Source organism: Carassius carassius, chromosome 10, assembly GCF_963082965.1.
Source record: "Carassius carassius chromosome 10, fCarCar2.1, whole genome shotgun sequence".
Taxonomy (NCBI): domain Eukaryota; kingdom Metazoa; phylum Chordata; class Actinopteri; order Cypriniformes; family Cyprinidae; genus Carassius; species Carassius carassius.
Genome location: NC_081764.1, coordinates 27,908,828 through 27,925,303, shown reverse-complemented (window position 1 = coordinate 27,925,303; position 16,476 = coordinate 27,908,828). Strand labels below are relative to the sequence as shown.

Here is a 16,476-nt window from a genome sequence, read left to right as displayed (position 1 = left end):
GCCCATGAACTCAAAGGTAGCGGCTAAATGAACATGGTGGTGGTCAGGTGGTACATCAGTTACATGTTCAAAGTCGCTGCTCGACTTTGAACATAGAACATTGAGAGCTTACAAGTTGTAATTATGAGTTGTGTAGCATGTGAAGGCTTTGGCGTTGAGACTGTTGCTATAGAAACACATAATTCAGCTCAGAGTAGAATGTCACATGTTGTCATCTCGGAATTTTGGTAAGTAAGACATAGCGTGAAGGCCGCTTAAGATCATAATTAGCTGGTTCAGGTGTGTTTAATTAGAATTGGAGCTAAACTCTGCAGGACACTGTACTGAGTTTGGAGACCCCTGCCTAGAGCTGAAGGCGTGAAGGCAGCATTACTACCATTTTTTTTGGACTATAAGTCTGAGTATAAGTCGCATCATTCCAAAAAGACATCATGACGAGGAAAAAAACATATATAAGTCGCACCGGACTATAAGTCGCATTTATTTAGAACCAAGAACCAAGAGAAAACAATACCGTCTACAGCCGCGAGAGGGCGCTCTGTGTTTTCCGTGTAGACTACAGGAGCACTGAGCAATATCTCTGGCAGCATAGAGCGCCCTCTCGCGGCTGTAGACGGTAATGTTTTCTCTTAGTTCATTTCTGTCGGTTCATGTCAAATTAATTTTGAAAAATAAGTCACACCTGACTTTAAGTCGCAGGACCAGCCAAACTATGAAAAAAGTGCGACTTATAGTCTGAAAAATACGGTAGGCATACTAGAAACTTCCAGGCAGGTGTGTTGAGGCAAGTCAAAGCTACCTTTTTTCAGAGAGTGTACAATTCAATCATAATTCATCCATTAATCAACATTCAATCCATCAATGGCTCATTTCATTCATCTTTTTCATTGCCCACCACACTACACCCCTCCAATTCCACTCATTCCTGTACACTCATAATCTAATCTGCTTGAACCCATAATCTCTGCAGAAGGGCATGAACACAGGGATGATGTTTGTCATTTATCACGTTGCATTTGTTTGTGGAGGGACTCAAATGCAAAATCATGATTCAGCCATTTGAAGCTGCACAGATATAAATACGTTAGCTTCCTTTTTCAATACTCTGTAGGACAAAGATCACCACAGACAGGCACATGGCGAGATATTTTGCTTTGTTGGAGTCAATCTGTATATCTGACAGCAATTTCTCTATTTAGCTTTACAGCAAGAGGAAATCAAAGCCACCCGCTTGCAGAGCGGAGAGGAGAGGCAGCCAGGCGACATATTGTGCACTGAGCTTTTCCCTTCCAGGACATGCTACTGTGTTAAAGAGACCAGCAACAGACTCATTCAAAACACACACAGAAATCGGCAACCAGCTGCAAACCTTGACTAGCTAGCTTGAAGACAATTTTTTTTTTTTGAGGTCAGTTAGGTTTCTTTTTCTTTGGCAAAAATGCATTAAACTGATCAAAAGAGAGCATAAAGACATTTACACTATTTCCTACAAAAAACTATTTCCGATAAATGACATTCATTGATCTTTGTTTTTATCAAGGAAACCTGAAAAATATTAAGCAGCACAAGTGTTTTCAACACTGATAAAGAGGAAACATTTTTGAGCATGATTTCTGAAGCATCAAGTGACACTTAAGACTAAATATTCAGATTTGTGATTTAATAAATTACATTTAAAAATAGATTTAAAAAAATATATATATATATATTTTTTTAAATTGTAATTTTCACAGTATTGCTGATTTTGATCAAATGAATGAAGCCTTTTTGATGATTCATTACTCACCTGCCACAGAATTTGGACGTGGCATAACCAAAGAAGTGCTGTGGTACGTGATTGGTCCATCCACAGGTGATGTCATGACGGGAGTTGCCCCTTCTGTGGTGTCTGTCCTCAGCTGGGCTTCACCAGACACCACCGGCTCCTCTGGGGTGATGGGAGTGCAGGGCGGATGAGCGCTATGCCCGCTCTCGCCCCTTACACCCACACTGCCATCTTTCGCCCACTCCAGACTAGAGCCACAGCGCTCTTCATTCTCGCTGGAACTGGTGACTGTTGCTGCAGGATGGAGAGAAAGAGAGAGAGATGAAGGTGAATGAAGTATGGGGGGAGGGGCCAGACATTAATGGGAAGGACACAAGAGGAGAGAACGACACAGAAGGTCAAACCAGAACATCACTGAAAAGAAAACAGGAATTAACCATCAAAGGTAGTTTTGGAGAGATGGTAAACAAACAATGATCTTTGAGTGTAAGAACATCAGATAGGACTCATCCAGGTAATTGCTGTCAGACGTTTTGCTTTAATGCAGTTGTCTTTGACCTTTCTTTGCCGCAACCAAATAGAAAAACACTATTTTGGGCTTTAAAAAACCCTACTGATGTCCTACTTCAAGAAACCTCCGGCAGACCTCAAATAATGACACAACGCCGTCTCAGTTTTTGATAGAGCGTATCTCAGACTCATGAGCATTAACAGCACAGGCCAACAAAAACACTTCAAGAAAGTTAACAAACAATAAACAGCTTTGATAAGTCAGTCACAGGAAGTCTAGTCACTTCCTCTCTTCCTCACAGTCCTGGTGCTGTTTTTTGGTGGTGCAGAAAAGTCAGTCGTGCATAAACACACACACACTTGTCAGTATCTCCAAATGTGCTGTAACATGTTAGGGATGTTGAAAACTCATAAACACAGATCTGGGAAAAATAGAAGAGCAGTATAGAACTCTGAGATGTACTATAAAAAGAATTAACTCAAGTACTCGAAGTCTAAACTATGTATTTTGAATATAGACCAATCACAGTTCAGCAGTTTACATTATAAGTACTCAGAGAAACTGAGATCTTTGTGTTCTTATGAAGAAAGTCATGTATATCTGGGAAGGCATGAGGGTCATTTTAGGGTGAACTATCTCTTTGATCACCAGGCTCAGAGCAGGCATTGAAGATTGAAGTGGAGCTACTGCGGACTTTGCAAAATTCACTCAAAATAAAATGTTTGTATCTCACAAACCTATATAAGGCATGATTAACAAGCTGTTTGCAAAAAATATTCCATACACAAGCACACTTTTGCATCAAATACCTTTTATAAGAAAAAAAACTAATTTCTCTCAAAAGATGAAAAATAATTTTAATTTTTTAACATTTTATGCATTTAAGCATTTTTCCTGCTGAACTTTGATTATTAAAATCTACCAAACAAAAAACACTTGAATTTAGTTAAATGTAATTTCTGTAATTTCAGAAACAAAAATGAAACAAAGTACTGAACATTTCCTCTTGTGCTTTTGATGGCAGACCAGCTTTTAATTCAGCCCGACAGATATGCATTCCCGCTTGGCTTGAATAGACCATTCATCAGTGAGTTGTTTCTCTTTTTGATTTGTGTTCAATGTGAAATAGACTTAACTCTGAAATTCTCGACAAAACAAAGTTTGTATGGAGCCTACAGTATATGCTGTAAGCAGTTGTTGGATAAATGGTAGCAAACAATGTTGGAATTTGAGATAAAGGAGGACTTTGATAAGTAGGGCGGTAGATGTTACCTATGATCCCGCTGTCTTTGCTCTCCAGGGTGGAGCTGGGGGTGGTGATGACGGTGGAAGTGGCAGTGGAGCAGGAGCTGGAGCAGATGACAGGAGCCCTGCTGATGGAGGAGGTCTCAGGTAAGGTGGAACAGGGGCTCTCAGCGCTGGGAGACGCCGTACTGCTGGTCAATGTGGAGCAAGGACTCACGCCTTGACTGGACACTATACACTACAGAGTGACAGAGAGAGAGAGAGAGTGAGGAATGAAGCAAAAACAATACATAAATATATAAATAAATAAACACTGCATGAAGGAAAAAAAGAGATAAGAGGAAAAACGGAGCAAGGAGATAAAGTGATAGATGGAAACTGTTAAACTCAGCTCTCATGTCCATACAAGGGCAAGGCCAAAAATACTCCAAGACCTCCAGTTTGCTTTTGTTCCAATATAAGCAACCAATAAGATGCTTTTAGAAACAGATATAGCCCTGTAACAGCAACAGTAACCAACACACAGACAAATGTACATCTGTATTTTACCAGTGTTTAAAAAAATAAAGGAAAACGCTGTTGGAAATAAATGTTTCTTAATCCTGGTGTTGTAAAAAAAAAAAAAAAACATCAGTGATGGCAACTTTCCAGTCAAAACAAGTTAAGTCATTTTAAACAAATACATCTTTACGGAAATAAAACTGGTTGCAAAGTGTATCAGGTTGACTTGGTGGTTCAATGGTTCTCAACCTTCTTTGACTCAAAGGCCCCATTCTACAACACAACTTTTAAACCTTTGGAGTCGATTCACGCATATACGCGTGATGATGCATTTTCTCCTGATAACCACGAAAATAACTTAAATTATACTTTCAGATTTGATCATACAGATAAGAGCAATACATCAATCGAATCTGTAAAGGGTCTAGTTTTTTTGTATACAGACATAATAACAACAAAACTTTGTGCATTTATAAAATAAAGATAACAAACAAGGAGTGCTGTCTGCAGCCTTTGTCTGTGCTGATCTTCATTTACAAACGGATCATTAAAATGAACTGTAACTCAGTGAATACTCAACAAAGAGACATGAGCTATATATCTATAGAAAGCTTGACATGTCTGCTTTTAAACTAAAAAGTGCTACCAAAAACAAATATTCTGTGATAAAGTAATCCATATGAAAACAACGCGATGTCCGTTTTTCACGTCTCCCTTCATTATCTTCTAATGCGACCACGCCCCCGCGCTGAAAGCACTATTCAGATTCTAATGTTTCACTGAAGCGCGCGGCTTGAATACGCGTACACAACAGAAGACATCGCAACAAGACTGTTCTTCAAGTTTTTTTATTTTACTGTTTGCTTCGCGATATGAGGAGTAAGACATCATTCACCCCAAGAAGATGTGATGTGGATTACCTCAGGATTTGAGTTTTGGATTTCCTCAGAAAAAACAATGAAGCGCTTTATTCAGCAGAGTTTATAAACATGAGCAAGTCTCTTTTTATTTATTTATATACTTGTATTATGTTTCACATAATGTGTAAACATTTTACTAGTTAGACTTTTTCCAAACTATAATTCCTGACTAAATGTATAATCAAGTGAAACATTATGAAGTTTTTATAACAATATACACTATACCATACAAAAGCGTGATGTAAATAATATAAATGTAACAAATAAATGTAACTGTAACAAAAGTAACAAACTGAAAAAATGCTGTTCTTTCCATTTATCAAAGATAAAATACAGAAAAAATATTCTCAGCTCTTTTCCACATCGTGGAAAATGGTTGTCGTGGCCTAATGGTTAGAGAGTCGGACTCCCAATCGAAAGGTTGTGAGTTCGAGTCCCGGACCGGCAGGAATTGTGGGTGGGGGGAGTGCATGTACAGTTCTCTCTCCACCTTCAATACCACGACTTAGGTGCCCTTGAGCAAGGCATCGAACCCCCAACTGCTCCCCGGGCGCCGCAGCATAAATGGCTGCCCACTGCTCCGGGTGTGTGCTCACAGTGTGTGTGTGTGTTCACTGCTCTGTGTGTGTGCATTTCGGATGGGTTAAATGCAGAGCACAAATTCTGAGTATGGGTCACCATACTTGGCTGAATGTCACGTCACTCACTTTTTTACTCACTTTCACAAAATAAAATACAGAAAAAATATTCTCAGCTCTTTTCCACATTAATAATAATAATAATAATAATAATAACAACAATAAATGTTTTGTTTTTGTAGAAAATCAGATTGTTAAAAGGATTTCTGAAGGATTGTGTGACTGGAGTAATGATGCAAAAAATTCAGCTTTGAAAGTCAGCTTTGATTGTTCCTAATAAACTGTTTACCTGCACTCGTAAGTGAATATTAAATTATTTTGTGGGATAATTAAATATATTCTAAATAAACTACAAACATAACATTATATACATTTATTTTGTCCTCAGATTCTTTCTTGTAACTCTGCAGCTCATTATGTGGGCCTTTGTCTTCTCAGGTGTAAATCACAACATAATGCTGATAGTTCACGCCCTCTCGCATAGACCCTTTCTACACAAAAAGTGTCTTAGAAAATTTAAATCAATGTATTGTTTTCTGTGAGTGAGTAAACAAGATGATTTTCACATAATTTAGAAAGAAAAAGTTCTCAAAAGTCCCGGGAACCAATGTTCTGTATGTGTTTTATGGCCTTATTCAAGTGATTTACAATTTTTAGTTTTTCACGAACCACGCATAACATTTTTTTTTCTCAAAAACACAATCATGTACATACATGCTGCTCACATATTATTATAGCACAGTTTGTGCTGATTACAGTGATATTAGACTTTAGGCATTTAGATGTTTATAAGCAACTGAAAAAAGCACAAATGTCAGGACATGACAAAACTTCTCCAGGCCCCAAAAATACCCTTAGACCTCAGAGGGTTAAAGCCAATATAAGTCAAGATATTTTTGGGGGCATTTCTGCTTTAATTATGACAGAGCTACTATTTATATATTAAATTAATTAACCATGATTAAGTTTGTGACTCCAGAAGTTTAAAGAACTGTTTGTCCTACAATAAAAACTTATTACATCTTTATTTTGTGTGTGTGTGTGTGTTTGATCAAGTCAGATTTTTTTTTATTATATTAATAGTAATAGTAATATGTCAACTTAAAATCGAAGTCATCCTGTGGTCAGGCCCCTGGTTGAGAACCAATGCTTTAAAAAGGACCAGAAGACCTGAATGCAGATTAGCACAAAGAACTAGCACATGAATGTTGGTGTGTGAGAAATTATGGGTATCCTACCTGCTGCATATCTAAAGGAAGTGCTTACTGAGCATAAACCAGCAGAAAGAACATTTCTGCTCGACTCTTATTTTAATATCGTGGAGAGTACATCAAACCCTAGATACTACTCTGTCCTCTCCTCTTACCTCTCTCCGTACTTCATATAGGTCAGGGAGTGTGATGGTGTGTGTGTGAGGGGAATCAGTGTACCGGAGCCCTGGTCCCCAGAGAACTGTTGCCTGCCAGCCGCTCACCAATGAAAAATATTATCTCCACGCACGCACACACACACACACACACACACACATCAGAGTAAAGCAGAGCTCAAGCTTTCAGGTAGAGCTTCATGCACCTGTTCAATAATTTCTAGTGCTGCAATAGCGTCAGATGAGCGTGCGTAAGAGAGACACTATTGCTCCACCCGCATCATTCGTTTTCCCGCGGAGAAACTGCATTACTCACTGGGCAGCAACATCTCCAGGGTGCTTCTCCACATCAAGATGGTTTTTCCCCTTATAAAGCAGCTATGCACGTACAAAGCAGCAAACACGCAGAAACCAGCATTCATACTTAATGCGTTGCATTTGAAAAGCCAGAAGGGAAAGTCAGAAACTGGCCAATCAGAAAGCAGCTTCTCATTTGTTATAAAACATGACTGATGAAGCATGCTTGTGGATGAATTCAGCAACTAATAGCTTTGTGTGCAGCAATCTATAAAATGCTACATAAGCCTCTTAAGAGCGACTTAGATCCCAGATAAATGCCTCAAAACCTCTGTATGGTGTACCTACTGTTTGATGATGTGAACACACCATCAAAAAAAGATGCTGAACGAAGATCAAAGTTAGATTTTACTAATCAGGAATTAGTATATTACAGCTATACAATAAAAAACACAAAGCACAAGTCGAGTGAAAACGTCAAACAAACACAGCTTTAAATAAACAAATAAGATAACTAAACAGCTTATTTTAAATACAGCTTTGTTTATCTTGAATCTAAGTCACTTACAATGTTGGTAGTATATGTAAATTAAAGTGTACTCTTTCTCCATGTGTCACCTGCATCCAAATCTCCCATTTTATTGGTCAGCAAAAAGCACCATCCTTATGACTTTTGACAGCTTTTGAGAAAACTACAGATTGTATGTCCAGACTTTTGTATCCCCACTGGCAGATAGTTGGATAAAACAAATTTGGAGGGCTGAAGTTTCCCCACCTTTTTGGCTAAAGCAAATGCCACAGCCCCTTTTCATCATGTAAGCACCAATTTAAATATAAATTGCATTTCTCCTGCAAAGTTTTATTAAAAATCAATCTTCCAGCAGTGAATCAAGAGTACGACCAACCAAATGGAATCTAAAAAAAAAGCTCTTCCAGTACTGTGTCTGAAGTGAAAGTGTGATTCTGAGGGCAAAACAGCTCCAGCAGTGTAATCTATCTCTCTGATAAATGACCTCTAGTATCTAAGGCTGATTGCATGTAACCTGAATGAAAAGAAAATTCAGAGGCTGTGTCCTCTTTCTAAGGATGTTATCATCCTAATCTTGCAATCTTTGGTGACGTGATGCAGCAGGCAGGTTGTTTGTGTATCAGATTGCATGTCTTTCAGAGTTTGGGTGTTTAGACCTGTAGGGTTCATGCTTACCTGTTTCTCCTCCATGTTTGTTTGTGATGAGGTGGGGATGGCGTCTCCCAGCAGGAAGCCCAACCGTGTCATGAGCTCCTGGACAGCCTGGGAGGAGCCAGACTCAGTCGGCGAGAGCAGCTCTGCACACATATACACCATCACAAAGGTTAGGGGAGGATGCACACAAAAAGCCCACACCCAAAAGCAGCATGTCTACAGGTACCCAAACAAACAAAGGATACATTCACATTGACAATACACCTACTTGACCACATTAACATTCAAACCCTACATTCAGTCTAATTACATATTCAACGCTATTCCTCCAGGACGTATGGCAAATCTGTTCTAACTCACCAAGATCCAAAGGACTGGTGTGGCACTTCCTGTGCTCTCCTTTCCTCTCCTCTCGCTGCCTTTCACAGTCTCCTCTGCTCTCTCACAATCTCCTACCCTCCCTCTCACATCTCTCTCTCTCTGTCTCAATCCCTCCCTCCCTCTCTCCCCCTCCTCTCTGTTGCCCTGTATCTCTCGCTCTGTAGTACAACGCACAGTGTTTACAGTGCTCCACACAGCTTCAGAAAGCCTAGGTTTGAGATACGGTTATCATGACAACCAAGTTTCCATCCATTCAGAGACTGTGTGTGTGAGACAGAGAGGACAGGGTGTGAATGTGAATGAGCAGAGATCGTGCTCACTGCAATCACTGGGCTAGTACAACTGACTAGACACACACACACACACACACACTTGCACTTTCACTCATTCTCTCCCTTTCTCATGTGCAGCAACACCATCCCACAATTCTGTATTGCCAGACATAAAAAGAAACAGTCATTGTACATTAATTTAATGTTAGATACTGACATTTTAGAGATTTAATTCAGTGATGTTCATTGAGTCGTGTTGAAAATCAGTTAGATTTGGAAAAGAGACCAATTGGGCTAAACATTAAAGACATCAACTCAAAATTACATGTTAAATTAATCTCTCTGGTTTTGTTGCACACGATTTATCAGTGCATGTTATTCTAGTGAATAGAATTTTTTTTGTTAATCCAACCAAGGCCATGTAGGTGGGGGAAAATATCATCCAATAATATTATAGATTGACAGACTTTCAGCGGAATACTGTCTCACTCAGAAATGCTTGACATTAAGAGCATTAAATACAATGTGAATGTCAATAAAATAAAAATCTGTAAGGTTTACTGAATCAACTGTAAAAAAAAACAGAATTATATATATACAGTCGTGGCCTAATGGTTAGAGAGTCGGACTCCCAATCGAAAGGTTGTGAGTTTGATTCCCGGGCCGGCAGGAATTGTGGGTGGGGGGAGTGCATGTACAGTTCTCTCTCCACCTTCAATACCACGACTTAGGTGCCCTTGAGCAAGGCATTGAACCCCCAACTGCTCCCCGGGCGCCGCAGAATAAATGGCTGCCCACTGCTCCGGGTGTGTGCTCACAGTGTGTGTGTGTGTGTTCACTGCTCTGTGTGTGTGCATTTCGGATGGGTTAAATGCAGAGCACAAATTCTGAGTATGGGTCACCATACTTGGCTGAATGTCACTTCACTTTCACTTTCACTTACACACACACTCACTGGCCACTTTATTAGGTACACCTTATTAGTACCAGGTTGGACCCCTTTTTGCCTTCAGAACTGCCTTAATTCTTCATGGCATAGATTCAACAAGGTGTTGGAAACATTCCTCAGAGATTTTTTGTCCATATTGACATGATAGCATCACACAGTTGCTGCAGATCTGTCGGCTGCACATCCATGATGCGAATCTCCCATTCCACCACATCCCAAAACTGCTCTATTGGATTGACATCTGGTGACTGTGGAGGCCATTTGAGTAAAGTGAACTCATTGTCATGTTCAAGAAACAAGACTGAGATGATTTGAGCTTTGTGACAAGGTACATTATCCTGTGAAAATAGCCATCAGAAGATGGGTACACTGTAGTCATAAAGGGATGGACATGGTTAGCAACAACACTCAGGTAGGCCGTGGCGTTTAAACAATGCTCAGTTGGTACTAAAGTGTGTGCCAAGAAAAAATATCCCCCCACACCATTACACCACCACCAGCCTGAACCACTGAGACAAGGCAGAATGGAGCCATGCTTTCATGTTCTTTACACCAAATTCTGACCCTACCATCTGAATGTCGCAGCAGAAATCAAGACTTAAGATTTTGGTGAGCCTGTGGTCTTCTGCTGCTGTACCCCATCTGCTTCAGGGTTCGACATGTTGTGCGTTCAGAGATGTTATTCTGCATACATTGGTTGTAATGAGTGGTTATTTGAGTTACTGTTGCCTTTCTATCATCTCTAACCAGTCTACCCATTCTCCTCGGACCTCTGACATCAACAAGGCATTTTCATCCACAACTGCCGCTAACTGGATATTTTCTTTTTTTCTGACCATTCTCTGTAAACCCTAGGGATGGTTGTCCCAGTAGATCAGCAGTTTTTGAAATATTCAGACAAGCCTGTCTGGCACCAACAACCATTCCACGTTCAAAGTCACTTAAATCCCCTTTCTTCCCCATTCTGATGCTCGGTTTGAACTTCAGCAAGTCGACTTCACAACATCTATATGCCTAAATGCATTGAGTTACTGCCATCCATTGGCTGATTAGCAATTTCTACCAAGCAATTGAACAGGTGTACCTAATAAAGTGGCTGGTGAGTGTATACACACACACACACACACACACCCCAACACATGCTCATGGCAAAGCTGAATATTTGACAAGTCACCAGTGTGACATGATCCTTAAGAAATCATTCTAATTTGCTCATATGGTGCTCAAGAAACATTTCATATCAATATTGAAAACAGCTTAATATGGCCGATAAAGTTTCATCCCTGATACCATATTACTTTGCACTTGCAAGTAACCACCTAGCAACTGCAAAAAAAACATTTTTAAGTCTCATTCATATGCTGATCTTCTCATTCAGTGCCAGTCATTCTAATTGTTTGCATTTGTAAATGGAGGGGTATATGCGGTCATGGTTTTTGCTGATGTTTAAATTTTTGTGTCAGACATTCACATTCATAAAATGGACATCGTATTAGGCAACTTCAAAACGAACTACACAGCGCAAAGTACATGTGTCATTTGCGTCAGAATGTTATGATTGGCTCAGAGTAGATGTCTTACTTCAGCATGTTCTGAATCTGAACTCATGCGTGCTCATACTGCTAATTTTCATTCTGGGTTCACATAGAGCATGTAACGCATTAAAACTCCATGATCACGAGAAGGAGGAGGCGGGAACTGGCGGACAATCAAATATAAACTTTAATTACAAAATAAAGACAAAACAGCGCGTCAGCCCCTCACGGACGACTGACGCACACAAATAAAAACTAGGGATGGGCGTTTTCCGCAAATATCACATTCGAATATTTGAGCTCACAAAAAACGAATATTCGAATATTCGTTTATTTAAATTAAGTTTAATGAGACAGACGTTTTTTTTCAGCAACATTTATTGTTTCCGTCATTTTGAACAAGCTTACACACAATACCATTTACATTTTACCATTTACAATAAGCTTGAACATCACACATCGTGTTTTGTAGCTGAAAACCTTTAACAATGCGTGCAAACAAACAAAAGTAGATTAAAAGCAACAAAAAAAGTGAACAAAGAAAAAACGTAAAGCAGTCTGCAGCAATTAGGCTATTGTAGAACGTAGCCTACACTTAACTTTTAAACTTTTAAACTGTCAGCAAATCTTTTTTGCTTTTTTTATTGTTTTACATGTTCTTGTTAAGAAATAGGAGCATGTAAACATGATCAGGGGAAAGTCGGCTCCTTAGTCTGTTAACAATAAGGCCGGCCACGAAGAAAACGCGCTGTGACTGCACAGACGTTGTTGGGAATCACAAATAACGGTGTGCTAAGTGAATAAGTTTTGTGAAGCGCTTTGGGTTTTCGTTTCACCACTGAATCCGATCCTCATTTTGTGGAATACATGGCTCCAGCAAGAACTGTTCCCACTCGTCTAGGCTAGACTCTCTGTAATCATTGCTGAAGAACTGGCTCAGCCTTTTCCGACGAGTGGGCATTGCCGCATCCTCTTCATCATTGGTGACAGCGACTGCATCCGCACCACTCGCATAAAGGAAAATGTTCTGATAATATTCAAAAAGTTTTTTTCTTACTACCTCTCTCATGTTTTCGTCGAGGAACCTGAGATGTTTGTGACGAGGGTTTTTTCCAGGCGCGTCCGCACTGCATCGAGTTAAAAACATCTCAACTTTTCTGAATGCCGCAAGTGCACCGCATGTCATGTGACAAGAACTAAACATTCAGCTTCATCCTTTCCTGTAAAAATGTTGAAAGCTCAGCCAAGATGAAGGAACAGCTGATCATAGCTGTATATGGATTGCCATTTTAAAATAAATTAAAGCGATTTTTTTGTGCTGCAAATCCATTTAGGCAAGGCAAGGCAAGGCAAGTTTATTTATATAGCACATTTCGTACACAATGGTAATTCAAAGTGCTTTACATAAAAGAAAGTAAAATAGTAATGAAGAAAAATAATAACAAGAATAAAATAAGCAATTTTAAAACTTTTAAAATGATTAAAACTGTACTTATTTAAAATGAATTTAAAACAGTTAGAAAATGATTTTATGTAAAATTAAATAAAAAAAAAACAGTGAAAATATATATTGCAATCAGTTCGGACATTGCACAGTGCTCATTCAATAAATGCACAGCTAAACAGATGAGTTTTAAGTCTAGATTTAAATGTGACCAGTGTTTTAGCACATCTGATCTCTTCTGGAAGCTGATTCCAACTGCGGGCGACATAGTAACCAAAGGAGGACTCCCCTTGTTTTGTGTGAACCCTTGGTATTTCTAACTGACTCGATCCTAATGATCTGAGTGCACTGTTAGGTTTATATTCAGTGAGCATATCTGCAATATATTTCGGTCCTAGGTCATTTAGTGACTTATATACGAGTAAAAGTACTTTAAAATCAATCCTAAATGTAACTGGAAGCCAGTGTAAGGACCTGAGGACTGGTGTGATATGCTCAGATTTTCTGGTTCTAGTCAGAATCCTAGCAGCAGCGTTCTGGATGAGCTGCAGCTGTCTAATGGTCTTTTTTGGGAAGGCCGGTGAGGAGCCCATTACAATAGTCCACCCTGCTGGTGATGAAGGCATGAACAAGTTTCTCCAAGTCTTGGCTGGAAACAAAAGATCTAATTCTTGCAATGTTTTTTAAATGATAGTATGCTGATTTAGTTACTGGTTTGACATGATTATTGAAACTAAGGTCTGTCTCCAGAATCAGAGATTCCTGACTTGATTTTTAGTTGTTTGACCCCTAGAGTTAAGGTATGCATTCACCTTGAACACTTCATCTTTGTTTCCAAATGCAATGACTTCAGTTTTTTCCTTGTTTAACTGAAGAAAGTTCTGGCACATCCAACTATTAATTTCATCAATGCATTGGCAGAGGGAGTCAATTGGGCTGTAGTCATTTGGAGATAAGGCTAGGTAAATCTGGGTATCATCAGCATAGCTGTGATAGGCAATTTGGTTCTTTCTCATTATTTGACTTAGGGGAAGCATATACAGGCTAAAAAAGAGCGGTGCAAGAATTGACCCTTGTGGGACTCCGCATGTCATGGAAGTCCACTTAGACTTATGCTCTCCTAGTCTCACATAATAACCTCTCCCTTCTAAGTATGACCTGAACCATTTGAGTACCATCCCAGAAAGCCCGACCCAGTTTTCCAGTCTCTCTAGTAGTATGTTATGATCGACAATGTCAAACGCAGCACTGAGATCTAGCAATACCAGCACCGATATTTTGCCAGAGTCACAATTTAAGCGAATATCATTTATTATCTTAATGAGTGCTGTCTCTGTATTAAATACGACCTTTTCTATAATTTTACCTAAAAAAGGAAGATTAGATATTGGTCTAAAATTGCTCAAAATGGTGTTATCAAGATTGCTCTTTTTCAGGAGGGGCTTAACAACTGCATTTTTTAAGGAGTTTGGAAATGTTCCAGAAAGAAGTGAGGCGTTCACCACTTCTAAAAGATCTGCTTCTAAGCAGTTAAACACATTTTTGCAAAAAGATGTGGGAAGTCTGTCAAGATAGCAGGTTGACGATTTTAGGTGCTGCACTATGTCTTCCAGAATTTTGCTATCAATTGCTTCAAAAATCGACATAGTATCTTTTTTATATTGTGGCCTAATCTGTCTGACCTCTGCATTACTTGAGGATGTGCTAATCGTCTTCCTGATATTGATGGTCTTCTCAGAAAAGGAGGATGCAAACTCATTGCATTTGCTGTCTGAGAGCATTTCACTGGGAATCTGACTTGGGGGGGTTTGTCAGTCTCTCAACAGTTGCAAAAAGAGTACGAGTGTTATTTAAGTTACTGTTTATAAGGTTTGAGAAGAAATTCTGTCTAGCTGTGGCTAGTTTCACATTAAAAGCATGAAGGCTGTCTTTGTAGATGCTATAGTGAATTTCAAGTTTTGTCTTCCGCCACATCCGCTCTGCTTTTCTGCATTGTCTTTTCATAGTCTGAACTGCTGTTGATCTTCTCCAAACTGATTTCTGTCTGTTTGTTTTCTTACTGATTATTATTGGAGCAATATCATCAATAACATTCTTAACTTTTGAGTTGAATGAATCAAGGAGAGTATCAACAGAGTCTGCAGAAATGCTTGGTGTTAAAGATATAGCCTCCATAAATAGTACACTTGTGTTCTCGTTAATGCATCTCCTTCTGACAGAGACCGATCTAGATTCAGTGGTAGCAGACATCAAAATATCAAAGAAAATACAGAAGTGATCAGATAGTGCTATGTCCTTAATAACAATGGATGAAATGTTTAGACCCCTACTGATGAGTAAGTCTAGAGTGTGTCCACCTTTGTGTGTGGGTCCATGCACATGCTGAGTCAAGTCAAAAGTGTTTAGAACCGTTATCATTTCTTTTGTAGTTTTGTTTTCTGAATTATCTATGTGAATATTAAAATCCCCTGCAATAGCAAAACAGTCAAACTCTGAGGAAATCATTGATAACATTTCTGTGACCTCTTCAACAAAGGCTGGAGAGTATTTTGGAGGCCTGTAAATAATAATAAACAGAATGCATGGAGCACCTTTCAGCACAATCCCTAGATATTCAAAAGACAAGTACTGACCAAATGACACTTGCTTGCATTGATAGACATCTTTAAATAGAGCAGCTACACCTCCACCTCTCCTAACAGTCCTGCAGACACTCATGTAAGTGAAGTTAGGAGGGGCTGCTTCATTAAGGACTGTTGCATTGCAGCTGTCTTCAAGCCATGTTTCGTTTAGAAACATAAAATCCAGATTGTTTGTGGTCATAAAGTCATTGATTAGAAATGATTTATTTTTTAGTGAGTGAATGTTTAAAGATGCTAACTTGATGGCTGTGCTTTGTGTCTTTACATCAATTTTAGTTTGATGCATAATAGGCCGCAGATTAGATGAGTTTGCCCTTCGGCTTGAGATGGCCTTAGACTTTCTATCACGTGATAAAACTGAAATAGAGAAAGCTAAAGGCACACTGGGTTCCCGCTTGCTCAGTAGGCATTTGTGAATGTTGCCGTTATTATAGCGGGGACCCGACACATATCACTGAGAGCTGCTATCAGTTGTTTTTGGTTCACCTTCAGCAGATAGAGGGTTTGGGCCCTGGCGTTGTGGCAGTGGTCGAAGAGCTCTCGCAGAAGCAGGGACCACAGGCTTTGGTGGTTTTGGGGCCTGCCGTTTTTTTTTTGTGATATCTGCGGGCTTGCAGCAAATGAGTGAGAGAGTTTAGTCCCAGCATACACCAATTCCTCCATTTTCTGTGAGAAGCACAGAAGTGGAGATGCTGGAGAAAGTGATAATGTGTCTGGTGAGATGGGCTGTGTCTCTGGTGTTTCCGGTGGCTGTGATATGTTGTCCTGGCTTCCCTGGCTGTTTTCCAGAAAGTCATCCCTGGGTGCTGAATCTTGTAGCTGTTTTG

General features: G+C 39.5%; 1 protein-coding gene across 3 annotated transcripts in view; it reads right to left on the bottom strand.

The window, feature by feature from the left end:
* Positions 1-16,476, bottom strand: part of LOC132152061 (protein TANC1-like) — a 97,974-nt gene that overhangs the window by 28,759 nt on the left and 52,739 nt on the right. For all 3 annotated transcript variants that reach the window (XM_059560713.1, XM_059560715.1, XM_059560714.1), the window contains exons 5-7: positions 8,448-8,569; positions 3,549-3,759; positions 1,787-2,059 (exon numbers count right to left, since the gene is read on the bottom strand). In XM_059560713.1, the coding sequence (XP_059416696.1) occupies positions 1,787-2,059; positions 3,549-3,759; positions 8,448-8,569 (606 nt within the window). The remainder of the gene's footprint in view (positions 1-1,786; positions 2,060-3,548; positions 3,760-8,447; positions 8,570-16,476) is intronic.